At 44.2% G+C, this 25,843-nt stretch overlaps 1 protein-coding gene across 3 annotated transcripts in view; it reads left to right on the plus strand.

Annotated features, from left to right (window-relative positions):
• mms22l (MMS22-like, DNA repair protein) overlaps nt 1-25,843 on the plus strand; it is a 268,328-nt gene that overhangs the window by 49,095 nt on the left and 193,390 nt on the right. For all 3 annotated transcript variants that reach the window (XM_059981367.1, XM_059981368.1, XM_059981369.1), the window contains exons 6-10: nt 4,279-4,456; nt 5,347-5,440; nt 13,941-14,071; nt 17,123-17,236; nt 20,332-20,508. In XM_059981367.1, the coding sequence (XP_059837350.1) occupies nt 4,279-4,456; nt 5,347-5,440; nt 13,941-14,071; nt 17,123-17,236; nt 20,332-20,508 (694 nt within the window). The remainder of the gene's footprint in view (nt 1-4,278; nt 4,457-5,346; nt 5,441-13,940; nt 14,072-17,122; nt 17,237-20,331; nt 20,509-25,843) is intronic.

Below are 25,843 nucleotides of genomic sequence, written 5' to 3' on the forward strand. Positions count from 1 at the left end.
AATGAGTTAAATGGCCTGGTCAGAGACTTGGGTTTGTTAAAGGCAAAAGCGGAATTACCTGCAAGGATGGATTCTGCTGTCACCAAGCACAAAATTTCCAAGAAGGATTTTGATATTTGAGTCAGATGTTTCCCAGAATAACTAATGTCAAGGCTTAGGAAGACATTTTTCTTGGTTCACAAATCAAACAGGTCATCAATGGCAGGCAATCTGAAGAACCTCCAGTGGAACCAGAGAAAATCACATGGAAGCCATTCAGGCATGTTGTAGAAAATTTTCTTGGTAAATATAGAGCACCGAACTACTGCAGCCAGCTGACAACGTGCTTCAAGCACACAAAACCATGGAGTGCAGCATGTCTAAAGATTCATTTTCTGCATTCTCATTTACACTTCCTCCCTGCAAATCTTGGCATTATCTGTAGCGAGCATGGTCAAAGGTTTCTCCAGGACTTTGCAGTCATGGAGAAACTGGATTCCATCAATGCTGGCTGATTATTGTTTGACACTTAAGCAAGAAGCCTCAGATACTGAATACAAATGAAAATCATCAACGAAACACTTTTAGCTTTGTGGAGATATTGCAAAGCGTTCTGCACTGTTAAATGCAATACATTAAATAAAAGTTAGTTTCTTTGTTTCTCCAAGTTCCTATGCACTACATGTAGACTGAAATTATATTTGTGTTTGGCTTCAAGCAGTCTTATCATAACCACAAAAAAATCCTGAGGAAGGAGCACTTTTGAAAACCAATTGCTATCCTGTGCTTCTGATCAGTGGAAACAGTATTCCATCATTTGTAAACCTTGGCTTCAAACGGTTCATACTGCCTTTAGACTTTAATTATTTTGTTCTATACCTCTTGCTGTTATCTTTCTAAGCCTGGTGTAATAATGTAGACCTTAATTTTTGGTATAATCCATGTAACTCTTCTAATGTAAATGCAAAGAAAAATTGATTATCGAAATACCTATATGTACCTTGGTATTCATTTTCCTGCAGAGATTTACAGGAATATAAAGAAATACAATAGAATTTGTGAAAAACTATACATTAACAAGAACTGACAAACATCCAATGTGCAAAAGAAGACAAGTTAGACTGTAAGACCTTGGAGCGGAATGAGGGCATTCAGCTCACTAAGTCTGCTCTGCCATTTGATTTGTTTTCCTCTAAACACCATTTTCCTGCCTTTTCCCCATAACCTTTTACACCCTGACTTATCAAGAATCTATTAACCTCCTCCTTAAATACACTCAATGACCTGGGTTCCACAGCCACTTGTGGTAATGAGTTCCACATACTCACCACCCTCTGGCTAAAGATACTCCTCCTCATCTCCATTCTGTATGGACGACCCTCAGTTCTGAGGTTGTGCCCTCTGGTCCTAGAAGTTTTTCAAATTAAAAAAAAATACTGAACATGAGTTGTAAAACCTTGAGAGTGAGGTGAGTGAAGTTATCTACACTGGTTCAGGAGCCTGATGTTTGTAGGGTAAGAATTGTTCCTGAACCTGGTCGTGTGGTGCCTTAGCTACCTGTACCTCCTGTACAATGGTAGTAGCGGTAGGAGAGCATGATGTGGATGGTGAGGGTCCTTGATGATAGGCGCTGCTTTCTTATGGAAGCCTACTGTATAAATGTATGCCTTAATTTTCTGTATAATCTCAATAACTCTTGTAGGACTGTATTATTTCTGACAAAATTACCAAGAATGGTCAGGGGATTTTTAATAGAAATGAATACATGCATTTCTAGTATTGTGGAAGCATTGTGTCCATTTGGATTCAAATATCAGCCTATATTTCGATGTGGAATGGGCGCAGAGTGTGCGATCAACGTTCTCTGTAATTGTTTTTTACAACAGTGCGGACCTCTGAGCAGGGAATTTTTACACAACCTGAAAACACATGAAAGTCCAGCTGCGCGGCAGCAAAGGTTGTGTGTCGGAGCATTTCACACTGCAACTTGGAAAGTGGTTGGGATGTAAAGTTCTGATCCAGTAAAAATTCAACTGGTAAAGCAGAATTGCGATTTGGCAATAGTATCTTTTCAGAGGCACGGTGGGCACGCTGGGTTGGGGGCTGGCCCCTGCAGGCCAACTCTCCCACTGGTGCTGCCTTGCCATGTTTGCCCCCTGGAAGACGATCTGGATTGCTTTAGTCTGTGACTGACCCAGCCAGAGGTGAGGAATTACTGTGTGCTTGTTCATACAGAAAAGTGGCTCCAAACAACCTCCCATCCACCATCAATCTTCAGGGACTTGTGCTATTATTATTTTGTGATTGTGCTGGATGGTGACTATCTGTGCTGTGTGTGACTGTATGTGCTGTGTTTTGCACTTTCACCTAGAGGAATGATGTTTCCTTTAGCTGTGTAGAGATGGATACTTTATTGATCCTGAAGGAAATTACAAGTGCACAGATATAAATATTAGAAGAGAAGTAGAAAGAATAAAAAGTAAGTTACTACAAACAGTCTAACAGGAAGGGGTCACCTCATCCCTGGCTATAGGTTGACTCATTATAGAGCCCAATGGCTCTGGGTAAGAATGACCTCATATAGCACTCTTTGGAGCAGTGCTGTCATCTTAGTTTATTACTGAAAGTACTCTGTTCAGCCAAGGTGGCATGAAGAAGGTGAGAAACATTGTCCGGAATTGCCAGGATTTTCCAGAGGGTCCTTTGTTCTACCACAGCCCCCAGTTTCATTCCGACATCAGAGGCAGCCTTTTCTTTTTACTCAGTTTATTGAGCCTCTTGGCATCACCCATGTTGATAACATTCCCCCAGCACACCACTACACAGAAGATTGTACTGGTGACAACAGGCTGGTAGAACATGTGAAGGAGAAGCCTGCATACTCTGTAAAACCTCAGTCTCCTCAGGAAGTAGAGACAACTAAGGTAAGGACATGTTCGGCACAGCTTTGTGGGCCGAAGGGCCTGTATTGTGCTGTAGGTTTTCTATGTTTCTATGAAACATCTTAGCCAAGACCTGATTGAATTTTTTGAGGACTTGACTAAACACATCGATGAAGGTAGAGTCGTAGATGTAGTGCATATGGATTTAAGCAAAGCATTTGATAAAGTACCCCATGCAAGGCTTATTGAGAAACTAAGGAGGCATGGGATCCAAGGGGACGTTGCTTTGTGGATCCAGAACTGGCTTGCCCACAGACAGCAAAGAGTGGTTGTAGATGAGTCATGTTCTGCATGGGGCTCAGTGACCAGTGGTGTTTCTCAGGGATCTGTTCTGTGACCTCTTCTCTTCATGATTTTTATAAATGACCTGGATGAAGAAGTGGAGGGATGGGTTAATAAATTTGCTGATGACGCAAAGGTTGGGGGTGTTGTGGATAGTATGGTGGGCTGTCAGAGGTTACAGCAGGACATTGATAGGATGTAAAACTGGGCTGAGATGTGGCAGATGGAGTTCAACCCAGGTAAGTGTGAGGTGGTTCATTTTGGTTGATCAAATATGATGGCAGAATATAGTATTAATGGTAAGACTCTTGGCAGTGTGGAGGATCAGAGGGATCTTGGGGTCCGAGTCTATAGGACACTCAAAGCTGCTACGCAGGTTGACTCTGTGGTTAAGAAGACATATGGTGCATTGGCCTTCATCAATCGTGGGATTGAGTTTAAGAGCCGAGGGGTAATGTTGTAGCTATATAGAACCCTGGGCAGACCCCACTTGGAGTACTGTGCTCAGTTCTGGTCACCTCACTACAGGAAGGATGTGGAAACCATAGAAAGGGTGCAGAGGAGATCTACAAGGATGTTGCCTGGATTGGGGAGCATGCCTTATGAGAATAGATTGAATGAACTCGGCCGTTTCTCCTTGGAGCAACAGAGGATGAGAGGTGACCTGATAGAGGGGTTTAAGGTGATGAGAGGCATTGATCGTGTGGATAGTCAGAGGCTTTTTCCCAGGGCTGAAATGGTTGCCACAAGAGGACACAGGTTTAAGGTGCTTGTGGATTATGGGTAAGCCTAGGTAGTTCTAAGTTAAGGACATATTTGGCACAACTTTGTGAGCTGAAGGGCCTGTATTGTGCTGTAAGTTTTCTATGTTTTTAACTCTGGCCCTCTGTGTTGGTGCTCCACTCGAGTCTGTCATTCAGGTGCACCCCCGCGTATTTGTAAGTCCTCACCATCAACAGTAACAGCAAACAGTGCAGTTAGTAAACATGTGTATGGTTGAATGATAATTAAACTTGAGCAAAGATTCATATAGAAGTAGTAATTTAGAAAAGGCTATTTTTCTTTTGCTTCCCAGATATTTGGAACCTTCCAGAGAACTGAGTGATAAACCTACCCATCCGTACGAAGAACTGGAAATCCAGCTGCCTTCAGTATTAGTGGAGGAATTGCATGCACTTGCTCTGTTCATTGGCCATCTCCGTGAACGGCCCAGTATTATCCTATCCAACCTCTCTATAAGCAACCAAGGCAAGGTTTGTGTCAAATTTGCAGAAATATTTATTTGAAGTAAATTTTCTCAATAAGATTTCTGAATTAGATAGATGGTATCTTTTTAGACAGACGTTACCTTTCTCCCAGAGTTGAAATGTCAAATACCAGAGGACATGATTTAAAATGAAAGGGGGTAATTTGAGAGCAGATGTGAGGGGCAAGTTTGTTACACAGAGGGTGATGGGTGTCTGAGATGTGCTGCCTGGGGTGGGGGTAAAAGCAGATACATCGGGGGTGTTTATGAGATGTTTAAATAGGATGCTTAAATGTGAGGAAAATGGAAGAATATGGACAGTGTGTTGGCAGAAGGTTTTAGTTTAGTTGGTCATTTGATTACTAATTTAATTGGTTCAGCACGACATTAAGGGCCAAAGGGCCTGTTCCTATGCTGTACTGATCTATGTTTAAATATGTCCTTGTACTGTGTTGGTCATTGATGCAAAACAATGCCTTTCACTGTATGTTTTGAAGTACAAGTGACAAATCAAAGCTAATCTTTTAATCTTTTTAATATGATGCACATCTGATGTGAGAATTGCGACTGATGCACGTAAATGTTCTTGAGTTTTTGAAGTGGCTTAAAATGAAACAAAGGTGGTCATTCCTCTCCTAAAAACAAAAGTTCATTCTCTATTTCCTTGTGCTAATATAAAGAGTATGTGCATTTTGTAATCACAGGTCCAGGTTTTGGTCTTTTATTTTTATTGGTTAACTCATCTTTCTGCCATTTTGTGGGATCTTCCTATGTGCAATATGCAAATCACTCAATTACAAATCAACTCCGAATAAGTGAAACACATACTGCTAAGATAATGGTGTGGTATTGCATGGTGTTAGAATGTGATAAAATCTTTACTCACTTTCCTTTTAGGTCTTTCCACCATCCTGGCATTTGGTACATTTGCATTTGGACATTCAGTGGTCAATGCTTGAGATTTTACATATACTCAGTGAGAAAATGTTGGGTAAGATTTTTATCAATCAGGATCATGTCAGTGAATGAGAAGTTTAAAATGGAGTGGATCATTGAATTATGCCAGACACTTTAAATGGACAAGTGTCCCTATACTGAGCTACGTTTTGCCATATTGGTAACAAAAGGAATTGCGTAGACCTGGGACAAGTTTCAAATCCCGTTGCAACGGCCAAGGAACTCGAATGCAGTTAATTATATAAAGGTTCCTTTTATTAATCACAAAATGACCATACTTTGACAGAAAACTGCTTGATTCAGTTATGCTCTTGAAGAAAATGAAGTCTGTGATCTTTATCAATGGAGAATAAACAGATGAAGTTTCAGGACGAGACCCTTCATCAGGACTGGAAAGGAAGGTGGGTAGGGGAGGGGAAGGAGTACAAGCTGGCAGTTGACAGGTGACACTTTGATCCTCTCTCCCCCACCCACCCATCTCTCCCCTCATCTGGTCTCACCTATCACCTGCCAGCTTGTACTCCTTCCCCCTCCCCTGCACCTTCTAATTCTGACCTGCCCCCTTTTTTTCCCATACTGATGAAGGGTCTCGGCCCAAATCCTGCCCAATCTATTGAGTTCCTCCAGGGTTTTGTGTGTGTTGTTTAAGCACACTCATGGTGGCAAGGTAGTGAAGTAGTTAGAACATAGAACATAGAATAGTACAGCACATCACAGGCCCTTCGGCCCACAATGTTGTGCCGATCCTCAAACCCTGCCTCCCATATAACCCCCCACCTTAAATTCCTCCATATACCTGTCTAGTAGTCTCTTATATTTCACTAGTGTATCTGCCTCCACCACTGACTCAGGCAGTGCATTCCACGCACCAACCACTCTCTGAGTGTAAAACCTTCCTCTAATATCCCCCTTGAACTTCCCTCCCCTTACCTTAAAGCCATGTCCTCTTGTACTGAGCAGTGGTGCCCTGGGGAAGAGGCACTGGCTGTCCACTCTGTCTATTCCTCTTAATATCTTGTACACCTCTATCATGTCTTCTCTCATCCTCCTTCTCTCCAAAGAGTAAAGCCTTAGCTCCCTTAATCTCTGATCATAATCCATACTCTCTAAACCAGGCAGCATCCTGGTAAATCTCCTCTGTACCCTTTCCAGTGCAACAATTTGCCAGCGATCACTGATCAGGGTTCGATTCCCATCATTATTGGTGAGGAATCTGTATGCTCTCCTTATGAGACCACATGTTTCCTCCCCTATTCCAAAGATTTACAGCTCAGGGTTAGTAAACTGTGTAGGTATGGCAACACCTGCCTCCAGGACATCTCAGACTGTGTTAGTCACTGACAGAAAACCACGCATTTCACTGTGTGCTTCGATGTTTTGATGTACATGTGACAAAAAGTTCATCTTAAGATTTCCAAACATCTGTGTTTGTGGCCTGCAGCTTTTGCCTGGCTGTACTGCAGCCAGCCACTCAGTTAAAAGAGGGGCAGTAAATGTCGCCTCATCAGCAATCCTGATATTCTGGGAGTAAATGGAACATAGTCTAGGGAAGTGTATGGTGATGCACTTTGGCAGAAGGAATGAAAGCACAGACTATTTTCTAAACGGAGAAAATTCAAAAATCAGAAATGCAAAGGGACTCGAGTTCTCATGCAGGAATCCATAATTGGTGGTAAGGAAGGCAAATGCAGTGTTAGCATTCATTTTGAGAGAACTAGAATACAAAAGCAAGGATGTGATGCTGAGGCTTTATGAGGTGTTGGTCAGGTTGCATTTGGAGTATTGTGAGCAGTTTTGGGCCTTTAATCTAAGAAAATATGTACTTGCATTGGAGAGAGGCCAGAGGAGGTTCATGAGAATGATTCGGGAATGAAAGGGCAACATATCTGAAGTGACATGGTGGCACAACTCTGTACGGTACTGGCGACCTGGGTTCAATTACTGCTGTTGCCTGTAAAGCGTTTGTATGTTCTCCCCGTGACTGCATGGGATTTCTCCGAGTGCACTGGTGTCCTTTCGCAGTCCAAAGTCTTATGGTTGGTATGTTAATTGATTGTTGTAAATTGTCCTGTGATTAGGCTAATTTGGGGGATTGCTGGTGGCATGGCTTGAATGGCCGGAAGGGTCTACTCTGAGCTCCATCTCAAATAAATAAAATAAACTTATGAAAAGAGTGATGACTTTTGGCCTGGACTCACTGGAATTTAGAAGAATGTGAGGAGAAAGACGTGGATAGAGTGGATGTGGAGACAATGTTTCCTGCAGTGGGGGAGTCTTGGACCAGTGGGCACAGCCTCAGAATAGAGGATGTCTCTTTAGAACAGAGATGAAGAGGTGGTGAATCTGTGGAATTCATTGCCACACACAGCTGTGGAGACTCTGGACGTATTTAAAGCAGGGATTGATATTAGTAAGGGTGTCAAAAGTTACTGGGATGAGGGAGAGATCTATTGCTCTCCACTATTGCAACTTCAGACATTCTGTGCAATGGGTTTCAGGTGTGAAAACAGATTCAAAGAGGTGGGGATACAGGGTGTTGAAGGGGAAAGAATAGTAAGGGCTAGTAACTAGAAAATTGTGCTACTGTGTTAACAGGGAGCTGCAGACACAGGAATGCAGCAGCAATGACACCCAAGCTTCAGGAACTTCTCTCATTATGTTACCGTTTTGAGATAGAATATTGGATTTACTGTTAGAGCTGCGGATAATCATTTTATTCTATAATCAGGACCTAGTCCATTACTTAATTAAGTCTTCCTGTCACCACCATTCTGTTATCAAAATGTAGTTTTACTGGTAATCTCATCAACTGAGAAAATAAAAGCTGTACCAAATTCATGAATATTGATTTTTCCTTCCAGTTAAAAGAATTCCTTCCTCCTCCCCTCTTCATCTATTCGCCACTCTAGCCTTTTAACTCCTCTCATCTGCCTATCATCTCCCATGGGTTCTCTTTCTCCTATGGTCCAGTTTCCTCTCCTATCAGATTCCTTCTTCTCCAGCTTTTTACCTTTCCCACCCACCTGGCTTCACCTGTCACCTGCTAGCTATCCTCCTTCCCCTCTCTGCCCCTTTTTATTCTGGCATCTTCCCCCTTCCTCTCCAGTCCAGAAGGTGGTCTCAGTCCTAAACGTCGACGGTATATTACTTTACGTAGATTCTGCCTGCCCTGCTGAGTTTTTCCAACACTTTGTCTGTGTTGCTGTACAGTTCCAGCATCTGCAGAATCTCTTTTGTTTATGAATTCATGCTCAGGTATATCAGATTGGACTGGTCTCCTGGTGCACTTCACTTTTTAATAAATTGCAGATTATTTCAAATGTCAACTCTGTTGGTCTTTCAGTTTGCTCCTACATAAAATGTGTAAAATTAGTAGAGGATATTTTGTTTAATATAGTGAGTGTAAAGTAATTTTTCTGCTATTAATCACTCTATTTTGCAGTTGCTTGTGAATTTGGTGAGTGGTTGCAAATTGTGTGAATTGCAATTTAATCAGCAGCTGCACTATTTGGTTGAGTGGTTTGTAGTTACCGGTCCTGGTAATGATGTCCTTCATCCTTATAATTGTATACGCCATGCTGACTTGGCAAATAAACTACAAGAAATGTTATTCAGTTTTATATGTACTTCAAACAAAAGCCTGGGGTTATTTACTCTGCAGGTTTGAGAGTTCGGGTAGATGGGAGACAATTTCTTCATCGAGTGTTGAACATTTTTAAGGAACTAGATAAATTTAAACCATGGGAATATGTCGGTTTATTCTAACTTGCAGTAATTTCTTCACCCCTCTCATTTTCCATTCCCCACTATAGCTATCCCTTACCCCTTCTCCTCACCTGCCTATCACTTCCTTCTTGTGCCTCTCTGTTTTCTCTTTCCCCCATGATCCACTCTCCCCTCCTATCACATTCCTTCCGCAACCCTTTACCTCTTCCACCAATCGAGGTGATCAGCTTCTTACTTCACCTCTCCCCCCTCCCCCCAAGCTCGTTTCACCTGTCATCATCTAGCTTGTCCTCCTTCTCCTTATTGTGGCTTCTTCCCCTTTCCTTTCCAGTCCTAATGAAGGGTCTTAGCCCAAAACATTGACTGTTTATTCACTCCCATAGATACTGGCTGACCTGCTGAGTTCCTCCAGCACTTTGTGTGTGTTTGTGAATTTGCATATGATTGCCACAAAACCTGTAATAGGTTGGTGTTAGCTGAAAGTGGTAGGTACAAGAGCAAATTTCATGGAGTAGATTCCCAAGTAGGATGGAAAACCATCCCAGTTAACACTGCCATGTTTCATGTTGTACTGTGTCTCTCAGTTTCTCTTCCAGTGGAATCAATAGAATACATTTCATTGGCAGAATGCATGGTGTTGATTTGAATATATAGAACATAGAAACATAGAAAAACCTACAGCACAATACAGGCCCTTTGGCCTACAAAGCTGTGCTGAACATGCCCTTACCTTAGAAATTACCAAGGATAACCCGTAATCCTCTATATTTCTAAGCTCCATGTACCTATCCAGGAGTCTCTTAAAAGACCCTATCATATCCGCCTCCACCACAGTTGCTGGGAGCCCATTCCACGTACTCACCACTTTCTGCATAAAAAAAAAATCTTACCCCTCACATTTTCTCTGTACCTACTTCCAAGCACCTTAAAACTGTGCCCTCTCATACTAGCCATTTCAGCCCTGGGAAAAAGCCTCTGACTATCCACACGATCAATGCCTCTCATCATCTTATACACCTCTATCAGGTCACCTCTCATCCTTTGTCGCTCCAAAGAGAAAAGGCCCAGTTCACTCAACCTATTCTCATAAGGCATGCTTCCCAATCCAGGCAACATCCTTGTAAATCTCCTCTGCACCCTTTCTATCATTTCCACATCCTGTAATGAGGCAACCAGAACTGAGCACAGTTCTGACCAGGGTCCTATATAGCTGCAACTTTACCTCTTAGTTCCTAAACTCAATTCCACGATTGATGAAGGCCAATGCACCATACGCCTTCTTAACCACGGAGTCAACCTACGCAGCAACCTTGAGTGTCCCAATGGACTCGAACCCCAAGATCCCTCTGATCCTCCACACTGCCAAGAGTCATACCATTGATACTAAGTTCTGCCAACATATTTGACCTACCAGAATGAACCTCTTCACACTTATCTGGATTGAACTCCATCTGCCACATCTCAGCCCAGTTTTACATCCTATCAATGTCCTGCTGTAACCTCTGACAGCCCACCATACTATCCACAACACCCCCAACCTTTGTGTCATCAGCAAATTTACAGACCCATCTCTCCACTTCCTGATCCACGTCATTTATAAAAGTCACGAAGAGTAGGGGTCCCTGAACAGATCCCTGAGGCACTCCACTGGTGACCAACCTCCATGCAGAATATGACCCGTCTACAATCACTCTTTGCCTTCTGTGGGCAAGCCAGTTCTGGATCCACAAAGCAATGTCTTCTTGGATTCCATGCCTCCTTACTTTCTCAATAAGTCTTGTATTTGGTACCTTATCAAATGCCTTGCTGAAATCCATATACACTACATCTACTGCTCTTCCTTCATCAATATGTTTAGTCACATCCTTAAAAAATTAAATCAGGCTGGTAAGGCACGACCTACCTTTGACAGAGCCATGCTGACTATTCCTAATCATATTATACCTCTCCAAATGTTCATAAATCCTGCCTCTTAGGATCTTCTCCATCAACTTACCAACCACTGAAGTAAGACTCAGTGGTCTATAATTTCCTGGGCTATCTCTACTCCTTTTCTTAAATAAGGGAACAACATCTTCAACCCTTCAATCCTCCGGAACCTCTCCTGTCCCCATTGATGATGCAAAGATCATCGCCAGAGGCTCAGCAGTCTGCTCCCTCACCTCTCATAGTAGCCTGGGGTACATTTTGTCTGGTCCTGGTGACTTATCCAACTTGATGCTTTCCAAAAGCTTCAGCGCATCCTCTTTATTAATATCTACTTGCTCAAACTTTTCAGTCCGCTGTAAGTCATCCCTACAATCGCCAAGATCCTTTTCCGTAGTGAATTCATTAAGTATCTCTGCTATTTCCTCCAGTTCCATGCACACTTTTCCACTGTCACACTTGTTTAGTCCTATTCTATAACCATATAACAATTACAGCACAGAAACAGGCCATCTCGGCCCTTCTAGTACTTGCCGACGCTTATACTCACCTAGTCCCACTGGCCCACACTCAGCCCATAACCCTCCATTCCTTGCCTGTCCATATACCTATCCAATTTTACTTTAAATGACAATACTGAACCTGCCTCTACCACTTCTATTGGAAGCTTGTTCCACACAGCTACCACTCTCTGAGTAAAGAAATTCCCCCTCGTGTTACCCTTAAACTTTTGCCCCCGAACTCTCAACTCATGTCCTCTTGTTTGAATCTCCCCTACTCTCAATGGAAAAAGCCTATCCATGTCAACTCTATCTATTCCCCTCATAATTTTAAATACCTCTATCAAGTCCCCCCTTAACCTTCTATGCTCTAAAGAATAAAGACCTAACTTGTTCAACCTTTCTCTGTAACTTAGGTACTGAAACCCAGGCATCATTCTACTAAATCTCCTCTGTACTCTCTCTATTTTGTTGACATCTTACCTATAATTCGGTGACCAGAACCGTACACAATACTCCAAATTCGGTCTTACCAATGCCTTGTACAATTTTATTGTTACCTCCCAACTCCTATACTCAATGCTCTGATTTATAAGGGTCAACATACCAAAAGCTTTCTTCTCCACCCTATCCACATGAGATTCCACCTTTAGGGAACTATGCACCATTATTCCTAGATCACTCTGTTCTACTGCATTCCTCAATACCCTACCATTTACTATGTATGTCCTATTTGGATTATTCCTACCAAAATGTAGTACCTCACACTTATCAGCATTAAACTCCATCTGCCATCGTTCAGCCCACTCTTCTAACTGGCCTAAATCTCTCTGCAAGCTTTGAAAACTTGCTTCATTATCCATAACGCCACCCACCTTAGTATCATCTGCATACTTACTAATCCAATTTACCACCCCACATCGCTCACGTCTTATCCTCTTACTCTTCACATACTTGTAGAATGTCTTGGGGTTTTCCTTAATCCTGCCCACCAAGGCCTTCTCATGGCCCCTTCTGGCTCTCCTAATTTCTTCTTAAGCTCCTTCCTGCTAGCCTTATTATCTTCTAGATCTCTATCATTACCTAGTTCTTTGAAACTTTCGTAAGCTTTTCTTTTTTTCTTTACTAGATTTACAACAGCCTCTGATCTACGGTAGAGCAGTACTGCGTGGTACAGTCCCTTGGGTCAACGATGCTGTGCTGACCTTTCCACCTTCCCGAAGGTTAACCTAGAAGACCTTAATACATAGGAGCAGAATTAGGTCCTTTGGCTCATCGAGTCTGCTCCATCATTCAATCTTGTCTGACTTATTTTCTCTCTCAACCCCATTCTCCTGCCTTCTCCCCTTAACCTTTCACACCCTGATTAATGAAGAACATATCAAGCTCCGCTTTAACTATACCTAGTGACTTGGCCTCTACAACAGTCTGTGGCAACGAATTCCTTGGATTCATCACCCTATGGCTAAAGAAATCCTAATTTCTAAACGGATTAAAAAAAAATCTAACCCTTCCCTTGTACATAGCCCTCAATTTTTGGATCATCCATGTGCTTATCTAAGAGTTTCTTCTCTGCCCCTAATATAGCTGTCTTTACCAGCACTCCAGCAGCAAATTCCACACACTCACCACTCTACTTGTGAAAAAACTTAACTCTGACATCATCCAATCACCTTAAATTTTGGCCATTTCCACTCTGGGGAAAAAATGTCTGACTCTGTCCACTTGACCTATACCTGTTCTCATCTTGTACACCTAATCAGTTGGATTGTCACCCTCCTTTGCTCCAGAGAGAAAAACCCCAGCTCATTCAACCTACCTTCATATAGAGCTACTCACCTGGGATGAATTTCAAGTCATGGTGCCTGAAATATGGAAGAATTGAAGATCTGATCAAGGGAATTTGGAGCTATTTATTGTGGGTCCAGCTAGTGGAATTAGATGTATATTGATCACTCAGGGGAGTTGATTTCTTGGGGGTTATTTTTGGTGGGGACCAGCTGGTGGAATTAAATGTATGTTGATCGCTCAAGAATTATGGTTGATATTTGCAGGTTGATTAAAAATTGATCATGGAGGTACAGAAAGCAGGAAAAAACTTGATAATGTGCATTTTCAAGATTCTGAATTCAAGCTTAATTGGCAGCTTAGCTCTATTGTAAAAAAAAATCAATGTAAAGTTAATTTTAAATAACATATTTTGACAACTTCTTAACTTTCACCCAATGTAGATTTAATTAAACTCGTTCCCTTATGGTTTTGTGAAACCACATAAATGTGCGTGACCTTTGCATTGGGTAAATAATTAATCTGTCTGCCTGTGTTCCTCGGTAATTTCCACTTTTAACATCCTCATGACTTTCCTGTTTGTTGTTATTTTAGGACAAGTAATCTATGCACAGCAGTTTATGAATTTGACGGGTCAAAACTTGACTAATGTCAGCCTGTTTGAAGATCATTGTAATAATCTTTTGCGTGACCTGATTGTTTTAGCGGTCAACAAGTATACCAAGGTAGGGACTGTTTCTCCTGACCTTTGATCTATAATGCATTCCTCTTGTTCCTTAATTGTTTTTACCAGGAACAAGATATGATATAATGTCACAGTCAGTAAACAGAGATGGAAATAAAAACTATATGGTTTGCCACCCTTGTCAATAGTTGCTTCATAGCCGCTGCCTGACCTGCTGAGTTCCTACAATACTTTGAATGTGTTGCTCTGGATTTCCAAGCATCTGCAGAATCTCTTATGTTAATAATTTTGTAAAATAGATTACATTTATTATAATTAATATTTTTTACTAAAACAGCTTAAATATAATCTTCTGTCACAGCATAAAAATGTATAGAATATTCTAAATTAATTCCACTTCAATATGAAAAAAGCACTTGAAATTTTGGACATTCCTTTCATATACAAATACCCAAACTTACAGCTTTAATTAAAAAAAAAGCCATCAGGGCTTATTTACATTGCCAAGTTTTAAATTCCTAGAAATTAGTGACTGCTTCCACAAAGCATTGAGAATGGATTTTAATGCCCTCACTTCAAGTTTGAGGATTGTCATTCTTCAGTACAGGAGAATGTAATGATTGTTACTCTGGATGTGATACAGCATTAAAAAAACACAATAGGCATAAAGAATGCAATAAAAACACTAAGTATAAATATAAAAGCAATCCCATAAAGCACAATGTACACGTAACTAAAATATAGACTAATTGTATGTATATGAAGTGACAAAAGGAAGTGAGTATGTAGACGGGTGTGTGGAGAGGTGGGTTAGTGATTGGAGGTATTGATCAGCCTTACTACTTGGGGAAAGTAACTGTTTTTTGAGTCTGGTGGTCCTGGTCTGGATGTTGCCTAGCTTCTTCCCTGATGCACGTAGACTGTCCTCCAAGATCAGGATAGGCTTTACCGTGGAGAGTTACAGCCTGGAAAGAGGCCCTTTGACCAGTGACAATAATGCTGACAATCAAGCCCCCATTTCCACTAACCCTGCATTGAATCCATGCTGACTATCAAGCCCCCATTTCCACTAACCCTGCATTGAGTCCATGCTGACAATCAAGCCCCCATTTCCACTAACCCTGCATTGAATCCATGCTGACTATCAAGCTCCCATTTCCACTAACCCTGCATTGAATCCATGCTGACTATCAAGCCCCCATTTCCACTAACCCTGCATTGAGTCCATGCTGACTATCAAGCCCCCATTTCCACTAACCCTGCATTGAGTCCATGCTGACAATCAAGCCCCCTTTTCCACTAACCCTGCATTGAGTCCATGCTGACTATCAAGCTCCCATTTCCACTAACCCTGCATTGAATCCATGCTATCTAGCCCCCATTTCCACTAACCCTGCATTGAGTCCATGCTGACTATCAAGCCCCCATTTCCACTAACCCTGCATTGAGTCCATGCTGACAATCAAGCCCCCTTTTCCACTAACCCTGCATTGAATCCATGCTGACTATCAAGCCCCCATTTCCACTAACCCTGCATTTATTCTCCCCACATTATGAGAAGTATAGATAAAGTACAAGCAAACATTTTCCACTGAGGTTAGGTGAGACTACAACCAGAGGTCATGGGTGAAGGTGAAATGTGAAAAGCTTAAGGAATATGAGGGGAAACTTCTTTACTCAGAGGGTTGTGAGAGTTTGGAATGAGCTGCCAGCATAAGTGAGGATATGGGTTATTTCAACATTTTAAAGGCATGGGGATAGGTACATGTTTGGGACATGCATGGAGGGCAGATAACAGTTTGGCATAGATTAGATGGGCTTGTCTCTGTGACTTAGTGATCTATGACTCTGTGACACATATGTGACAGGCTAATATTCAGGCAAGAGAGTATTAGGATGGCAATGAGTCCTACCATCGCCCCCTGGCATCTCTCTTACTCTACTTGTTAAAATATGGATCTCTACTTTTTCCATGTTATATTTAAATTTTCAGATACTCTGCCTCATAAATCATAGGATGGGAGATCAAAGCTATTTGGAGGGGGGAGAAGCATTGATCTGGGAGTGGGCTGGTGATGGGAGGAAAGGGTATTGGAGCATTTGGATATGGGGCTGTGTTTGGGGGGCAGGAGCTGGTTTACCTGGTGCAGTGATGGGGCTATTAACATTGTCAATGAAACCAAATGGCCACAAAGTGGCTACAGCACATCATGCTGACAACCAAAGCTCAGTTCCCCCCCACCCCCTCGGTGAATAAATACCAAAATAAAGTACAAAGTGTAGAATCAAGTTTAGTATCACTAATATACACTCATTGACCACTTAATTAGGTACATCTGTACACCTGCTTGTTAATGTAAGTATCTAATCAGCCAATCATGCAGCAGCAACTCAATGCATAAAAGCATGCAGACATGGTCAAGAGATTCAATTGCTGTTCAGACCAAACATCAGAATGGGGAAGAAATGTGATCTAACTGACTTTGACTGTGGAATGATTGTTGGTGCCAGACGGAGTGATTTAAGTATCTCAGAAACTGCTGATCTCCTGGGACTTTCACATACTTTTCTAGAGTTTTCTAGAGTTTACAGAGAATGGTGTGTTTAAAAAAAAAGAAAAATTCAGTGAGTGGCAATTGTGGGTGAAAATACCTTGTTAATGAGAGAGGTCGGAGGAGAATGTCCAGTCTGGGTCAAGCTGACAGGAAGACGACAGTAACTCAAATAACAGTGGTGTGCAGAAGAGCAACTGAACACACAATATAGAACCATGAAGTGGGTAGGCTACAGCAGCAGAAGGTCACAAGCTTACACTCAGTGGCCACTTTATTAGGTATAAACATGCCTTATAAATTAGCCACTGAGTGTATATAATGAATTGTTTTGTTTTGCAGCAGCAGTGCAGTGCAATACATAAAATGTGCTGTAAATTATATGGAATATGCGTGAAAAAAGTAGTGAGGTGTTCGTGGATTCGTTGTCTGTTCAGAAATCTGGGGAGTACATACAGTTAATAGTATAATTGTCACCTGGTTGATTCTTTTAGTTGCTAATTTCACTTGGTTTTGTGAACGTTACCTTCTGCTTCTAGGTTAGACCAACCGATGCACTTAACGTTTGTCATTACCAGTGCAGCTGTGTGAAGGAACTGTGGTTGCTGCTCATCCACCTACTTGATCACCGGAATAAAACTTCTCAAACCGAGGTAATGTTGCTTCAATTTGCTTGGGTCTTCTAACTGAAAATCAAGAATCAAGTATCAAATACCTTAATTAGACCATGCTGCCCAGTGACCTGCTCTAGGCCCAGATTTTGCTGCCCAGCACAAAACTGATCTCAAATTCTTCAAATCAGCTCAGTAACCAGAGCGATCTAACCTCGCATCTGGGCCGGTTGTATGGGCATCAGATCTCTGCCCAGACCCCAGCTTCTCTGCTCGGTGCCCAGAGCGATCTAACCTCGCACTCGGCCCAGTTGTGAGGGCGTTAAATCTCCTCTACCAGGATCTGGCTTTTCTGCTTGGTGCCCAGAGTGATCCAATCTCGCTCCTGGGCCAGTTGTCTGGGCATCAAATCTCCTCAGCTAGGCTCTGGTTTTTCTGCTTGATGCCCAGAGTGATCCAATCTCGCTCCTGGGCCAGTTGTCTGGGCATCAAATCTCCTCAGCTAGGCTCTGGTTTTTCTGCTTGATGCCCAGAGTGATCCAATCTCGCTCCTGGGCCAGTTGTCTGGGCATCAAATCTCCTCAGCTAGGCTCTGGTTTTTCTGCTTGATGCCCAGAGTGATCCAATCTCGCTCCTGGGCTAGTTGTCTGGGCATCAAATCTCCTCTGCTAGGCTCTGGTTTTTCTGCTTGATGCCCAGAGTGATCCAATCTCGCTCCTGGGCCAGTTGTCTGGGCATCAAATCTCTGCCAGACCCTGTCTTCTCTGCTGAGTGCCAGAACAATCCAGCGTCAGTCTCAGGCCAGTTGTACAGGCATCAGACTCCATCTGCAACGAATCTGCATCACGCCATCTCGGCTCATCCCCTGTACTTGATTACCTCAGAAGATGGATTTTTAGTGATATTTCCAGTTGGCTTTCTCAACTTTTTAATTACCAGAAAATGTTGCACACGTTTGGTAGCGATATTTTTACCAGAAGTATAAGGATTACAGAAATGCTAGTGAAAATTTTATTGGTGGGCACAGAAGGTAGAACTTCGAACTGGTGTTCATAAAGGAGGATGGTGTATGGGGTGTCCAAACAGGGATGGCTTATGCAGTGAAGGGGGTTATTGTCTTAATTCTGGAGCAGCTCACTCCATTTGGTGCCCACAGGACACTGAGCTCCCACCTGTGGCTTCAAGTAGCTGTTTACATACGACAGCTGCCATGCCCATTATACCGCTTCGACAGGTGGGCTAAACCGGGGAGGGTAGCCGGTGGGCCTCATATCCCTGTGAAATTAGGACATGCCTGTCCAAGCATGTGAAGTGAACTCTGGCAGACTGGGCGGATAATATCGACAGTGAGAAGTGGTACTGCAATGCTTCGTGGAGAGCGAAGGGTATGACGAGGCACAGACGAAGTCATGATCGTTGATTGAACCAAGGAAGACTCCAGTTTGTGATGCTTGTTTGTACCACTGGACCGGATCGAGAGAGTGGAACTGACCCAGTGCAGTGGCTTTGCCACTTTAAAAACTCTCCTGCACATTTCCTGTCATCGTCAGACACGACGGACAGCCAATTATAAAGGAAGATGCAGTTCTGATGAAGGGTCTTGGCCTGAAACGTTGATTGATTATTCCCATCCTGACTGTAGAGCTCCTCCAGCACCTTGTGTGTGTTGCTGTAGATTTTGAGTATCATAAGAACTTCTTGTATCTGTAAAGGAAGCTGGCATTGCTAGACTGGGGTACTGAGGTTATTAGGAAGTCATGGTTTAGATGGGGATAAAGAAGAGGTACCAGAACAACTCAAGATGATTAAGTTAGTTCAAGCCACTGCCCTCGGAGGGGCTGCTGGATTGAGTCGCTGAGGGAAAAGTCTAACAGTTGGAGAGTGTTCTGTGAGGATTTCTTGGGAAATATTTATCCCCACAAGCAGTCATAGAGGTGAATGCAATTTATAAACGGTAATCATTTTGCTTTAGTTTTGATTCAAAGAAGCATTCAAATAAGTTAATTGGATTATGGGCAAGAATGAGCCATGAGCACGATATGACTGTTTCTTTGAAAATAAAACAGAACATAAAACAGGAACAAGCCCTTTGGTTTGCAATGTTGAACTGAACTAACTAAATGAGTAATCAAATACCCAGTCAAGCTAATCCCTTCAATCTACACAATGTCCATATTCTTCCATTTTCCTCACATTCATGTGTCTATCTAAGAGCTTCTTGAATGCCCTGTCATGTTTGCCTCCAACGCCATCCCTGGCAGTGCATCCATGCACCTGTCACTCCATCCATGCACCTGTCACTCCCCATAAAGAACTTGCCTGAATGTCTCACCTTCAATGTACACTGTTCTGTATACGACATTTTAACTCTGGGAAAATGACACTATTTGACCACTGTACAGATGTACAGTACATATATGTCACCATATACAACCCTGATTCATTTTCAATAAATCCATAATAACTGTAATATAATCAATGAAAGACTACCCTGTGTGTCTACTTTCTCGCAGAAGTAAGGCTCGAAAATTTAGAGATGATGACTTTAATCTTCCAATAACTGAGCAGTAATTTCCATTAAAAGTCACTGGATATTAATTCTGGATTAAAAAATGAGAAGAAACCAAGCCTGGCAATTTCAAACCAGCCAGTACTGAAGGGTTCTTTAAGGTTGTCATAGCTGGGGTGTATAGTGGGGATAAGCTCCCACTATCTATTAAAAGCTCCCAATGGTGTGTGTCTCAAATAGCCCTTGACAACCAAGTCCAGCTTCTGGCCTTCATGTGTGGCTGTTCCTGAACCTGAGGCTTCTGTACCTCCTTCCCAATGGCTGCATTGAGAAGAGAGCATGGCCTGGATGGTGTGGGTCTTTGACGATGGACGCTGCTTTCTTGTTGCAGCATTTTTTGTAGATGTACTCACTGGTGGGGAGGGCTTTACCTGTGATGATCTAGACTTTATCTACCAATTTTTATGGGCTTTTTCCATTCTTGGGCATTGTTCTTTCCATACTGGACCTTAATGCAGTATGTATGTCTATAGAAGATTTAGATGGCATGTCGAATGAAGATTTACTTTCTGTAGATGCTGTTCTATAGGCCATTAGAGAGTGAATAACTTCTGTCTGCATCCTGCAGAGTTTCTGGAACTGCTTGAACAGTCATCTCAGAGATCTCTTGCAAGAGAAGACAAGTACAGGAGTTCGTCTTTGTGTTTCCAACACCTGCAAGGATCCTTGTGGTTTCACTTGGTGGCTGGTTACCCACCTTGCAGTTCTTTACACAGTGGACAAAAATGGAACCACTCAAGACAAGGTAGAGATGGAATATGTATGAATTGTTCTTTTTAGATTTCAGTAAAACTTTTATTTAAATTCTGCAAAATTGTACCTGGGTTGACCATTTATTTGTCATCTAAACACAGCAGTGATTTCTCAAAGTTCTGGTAATTTCTCCTCCCTCCCCCCCATTCTTGTTCCCCTTTTACCCCTTCTCCTCATCTGTCCATTTCCCATGGTCCACTTTCCACTCCTATCAGATTCATTCTTCAGCCTTCTACCTCTTTCACCTATCACCTCCCAGCTTCTTATTTCATCTCTGTTGTCCCACCCACCCACCTTCCCCCTCACCTGGTCTCTTCTATCATCTGCCATCCTCCTTCCCCTACCCCCACCTTCGTAATCTGGTTTCTTCACCCTTTCTTTTCAGTACTGATGAAGGGTCTTGGTCCAAAATGTTGACTGCTTATTCCTCTCCACTGAGGCTAGTTGATCTGTTAAGTGCTGTGAGAATTTTTGTGTGTTGCTCTGGATTTCTGGCATCTGCAGAATTTGCTAATGTACACATGTCTTGTGATAAATAATGTTAGCTTATTGATTTATTATTGAGAGTGCATAGCTAATCAAGCTTATGATGCACTGTATTCAGAAACACAGGTGAATTTCCAAACTCAGGCCTGTCGTTAGCAATGAAGGTTGGCCTTTTCTCAAATGATGTGTTTCTCCTTCATCCTCCACTAAGTCGGGTAAAAGCTCATCACATTGTCTGGGGAACAGAAGTCAGCAACAAAATTAGGAGCATAGGAGGAGGGATTAGAAAGGAATTCAAAGTTCAAAGTACATTTAAGTATGTATATATACATACGAACCCTATTACAACCCCTGAGGTTGTTCCTTAAAGTTGTTAGAGCCGGTCATGGCAATGGGGACAAGCTTCCACTGCCTGTTAAATGCTCCCAATGGAGTGTGACTCAAATAGCCTTCGACATCCAAGTCCAGCTCCTGGCCTTCACGTATGGCTTAGCTACTAAGACAGGGCCATCAGGAGAGCATTTGGCCACTTGGCAGATAGAAAAGGTCGTAAGGAGAATTTTTGCCACATAGGTAGGGTGTTAAAGAGAGCTTTTTCCATATAGACAGGTATATGGGTGTTAAAGAGAGCTTTTAGCACATTAGCCACGAGAGAGGGTGTTAAAGTAAGGTTTTGGTGCTTCGGCCTTCATAATCAGAGTACTGAATAAAAGAGTTGCGATTGTATAAAACTGGTGAGGCTAAATTTGGAGTATTATGTGTTGTTTTACCTACCTGCAGGACAGGTATGAAGAGAGAGAATTTACAAGGATGTTGCCAGGAATTGGTGACCTGAATTATAGGGATCTGTTCAATTGATTAGGACTTTTTCCCCGGGAGTGTCGGAGAATGTGGAGAGTTTTGATAGAGATATGCACAGTTATGAGGAGTATAGATAGAATAAATGCAAACAGGCTTTTGCCACTGAGGTTGAGTGAGACTACAACTGGAGGTTATGGGTTAAGGGTAAAAGGTGAACTGTTTAAGGGGAAATTGAGGGGAAGTGTCTCCACTCAGAGAGTGGTGTGAATGGGAATGAGTTGACAGTGGGAATTGTGGATGTGGATTGCAGCATTTAAGAGAGTTTGGCTTGGTACACGGATAGGAGGGTACAGAAGGATTTGGTCCAGTTGTGAAACCATGGGATTAGGCCAAATTGCATGGACTGGTTGGGCCCTTTTTCTGTACTGTAGTGTTCTATGGCTCTCACTACGTTGATTCATCATCAGTGCCCATAAATGTGAAGAAAATTGATTTTAATTCCTTAAGAACAACTTTCACTTATTCAGTATTAATTTGTCCATTTCTCATGTGAAGTCTTTTAACTCTTGGGGAGTTCAGGTAACTTTCCAATCAGGAACTGTGTGGGAATCCCAAGCACCAAATTTCATGTATATGCCACTGGTATTAAACCTGATTCTGATTCAGTTTTGAGGAGATTTTCATCTCATGTTTTAGTGGGTTGAAATCTAAAGCCTGGAGATAGCTGTCATCAAATCCAAAAGGCACATTGTAGTGTATTGCTTGAGCACAGCTGAATGTGGACTGCAGTTTACTTGGATTAAAAGTGCCCTCCATTAGGCAGGATTTGGCTGAATGGGTGGGTGAGGGTGTCAAGGGAGCCAGTCAAGTCCAGATCTCTGGTCATTTGGTGAGAAGTGGAGAGTTAGGAAGGTTGGTAGTGAAGGAGACGTCCAATCGGACCATAGAACACTGGGGCAAATTATGCCATTCAGCCCATCGAGTCTGCTGCCTCATTGCATCATGGCTGCATTTTTCCCCTTAACTCCATTGCTTTGCCTTCTCCCTGTAACCATTGACACCCTGATTAATCAAGAACCTATCAACCTCCACTTTAAATATACCCAATGACTTGGCCCCCATAGCCACCTGTGGCAACGTATTCCACAGATTCACCACCCTCTGATGAAAGAAATTTCTCTTCATCTCTGTTCTAAAGGAACATCTTGTAGCGGTGTGCTACACGCAGCGCTAAAATAACGACACGGAGTCGGTAAACTGCAGTCAAAGAAAACTTTATTCGAACTACACAGCCTTACTTTTAAGCCTCCCTCAACCTGCCCCCCCCCGTTGGGCGCAGATGCTCCAAAAGACACGTACTCACAAACCCCCGTAGGCTATCTCCCTTAGCCGGAACGCTGGCTAATTGTGAGCCGGTTCGGATGTGTCAGGAAATGGGTCGCCACATAACCCCCCCCCCCACCCCCAGAACCGGCGATACACCCCCCAATGTCCACAGTCTGGGCCGTAACCTGTTTGGGAGATTGGCCTCTGCGCCGCGGTGCCGGAAACTCGACCGGTTGCGCCAGGTCCACATGGGCCGGTTTGAGCCAGTCCACCGTGAAAACCTCCTCTCTCCCCCCAACGTCCAGCACGAACGTGGACCTGTTGTTCCGGAGCACCATAAACGGCCCCTCGTAGGGCCGTTGCAGTGGTGGCCGATGCCCGCCCCTTCGTACAAACACAAACTTACAGTTCTGCAGGTCTTTGGGTACGCAGGTCGGGTTCTGCCCATGCTGCGAAGTGGGTAAGGGGGCCAGGTTACCGAGCCTCTCGCGTAGTCTGCCCAGGACTGCTGCGGGTTCTTCCTCTTGCCCCCTTGGGGCTGGTATGAACTCCCCGGGGACGACCAGGGGTGCGCCGTACACCAACTCGGCCGACGAGGCGTGCAGATCGTCTTTGGGCGCCGTGCGGATGCCGAGTAGGACCTAGGGAAGCTCGTCCGCCCAGTTAGCTCCTCGCAGGCGGGCCATGAGGGCTGACTTCAGGTGACGGTAGAAACGCTCCACTAGCCCGTTTGACTGTGGGTGGTAGGCAGTGGTGTGGTGCAGCTGAGTCCCCAAAAGGCTGGCCATAGCTGACCACAGGCTGGAGGTGAACTGGGCGCCTCTGTCGGAGGTAATGTGGGCCGGTACACCAAAGCGAGATATCCAGGTGGCGATCAGGGCCCGGGCGCAAGATTCGGAGGTGGTGTCGGTGAGCGAGATCGCCTCTGGCAATCTTGTGAACCGGTCCACGATAGTCAGGAGGTGCCGTGCTCCTCGCGACACTGGCAGGGGGCCCACGATATCCACATGAATGTGATCGAAATGCTGGTGGGTGGGGTGGGACTGCTGCGGCAGAGCTTTGGTGTGCCGCTGCACCTTGGCCGTCTGGCAGTGCATGCACGTTTTGGCCCATTCACTGACCTGTTTGCAGAGTCCGTGCCAAACAAACCTGCTGGAGACCATCTGGACAGTTGTCCTGATGGAGGCGTGCGCCAAGTTATGAATGGAGTCGAAAACGCGCCGCCGTCAAGGGGCCGGGACAATGGGACGGGGCTGGCCGGTGGCGACATCACAGAGTAGGGTCCTCTCACCTGGGCCTACGGGGAGGTCCCAGAGCTGTAAACCGGAGACTGCGGTTCTGTAACTCGGGAGCTCCTCATCTGCTTGCTGTGCCTCTGCCAGCGCCTCAAAGTCCACCCCTTGGGAAAGGACATGAATGGTAGGGCGAGAGAGCGCATCCGCCACGACATTGTCCTTACCCGAGACATGCCGGACATCCGTTGTGTATTCAGAGATGTAGGACAGATGGCGCTGCTGGCGGGACGACCAAGGGTCGGACGCTTTCGTAGATGCAAAGGTAAGCTGTTTGTGGTCCGTGAACGCGGTGAAGGGCCGATCTTCTAGGAAGTACCTGAAATGCCGGATTGCCAGGTAGAGCGCCAACAGTTCCCGGTCGAAAGCACTACTTGAGCTCGGGTGGCCGCAGGTGTTTGCTGAAAAACGCCAGGGGTTGCCAGCGACCTGCGATGAGCTGCTCCAACACTCCACCAACTGCCGTGTTAGATGCGTCCACTGTGAGGGCAGTAGGGACGTCCATTCTGGGGTGCACTAGCATTGCGGCGTTCGCCAAAGCTTCCTTCGTTTGATTGAAAGCGGCGGTGGACTCCTCGTCCCAGGTAATGTCCTTGCCCGGAACGGACAGCAGGGCGAACAGGGGGAGCATGATCCGGGCAGCTGAAGGGAGGAAGTGGTGGTAGAAATTGACCATACCTATGAATTCCTGAAGACCTTTGATCGTGGTGGATCGGGGGAAATGGCGGACCGCATCTACCTTAGCGGGCAGAGGGATGTCCCGTCTTTAGTAATCCTGTGGTCCAGGAAGTCAATGGTGTCGAGCCCGAACTGGCATTTGGCCAGGTTGATTGTTAGACCGTACTCACTCAGTCGTGCGTAGAGTTGACGGAGGTGGGACAGATGCTCCTGACGACTGCTGCTGGCTATGAGGATATAGTCCAAATAGATGAAGTCCAGGTCGCGTCCCACCGCGTCCATTAACCGCTGGAACGTCTGTGTGGCATTCTTCAGGCCGAACGGCATGCGGAGGAACTCGAAAAGGCCAAACGGGGTGATGAGAGCCGTTTTGGGGACGTCGTCCGGATGCATCGGGATTTGATGGTACCCTCGGACGAGGTCTACCTTGGAGAAGATCCGTGCGCAGTGCAAGTTTGCTGCAAAGTCCTGAATGTGCGGCACAGGGTAGCGGTCCGGTGTGGTAGCCTCGTTCAGCCTGCGGTAGTCGCCGCACGGTCTCCAGCCTCCCGTCGCTTTGGGCACCATGTGCAGGGGGAAGGCCCATGGGCTGTCGGACCACTGGATGATCCCCAATTCCTCCATCCTCTTGAACTCCTCCTTTGCCAGCCGGAGCTTGTCCGGGGGAAGCCGCCGAGCACGGGCGTGGAGGGGTGGTCCCTGGGTCGGAATGTGGTGCTGTACGCCGTGTCGGGGCATGGCCGC

Source organism: Hypanus sabinus, chromosome 10, assembly GCF_030144855.1.
Source record: "Hypanus sabinus isolate sHypSab1 chromosome 10, sHypSab1.hap1, whole genome shotgun sequence".
In the NCBI taxonomy this organism is placed as follows: Eukaryota; Metazoa; Chordata; class Chondrichthyes; order Myliobatiformes; family Dasyatidae; genus Hypanus; species Hypanus sabinus.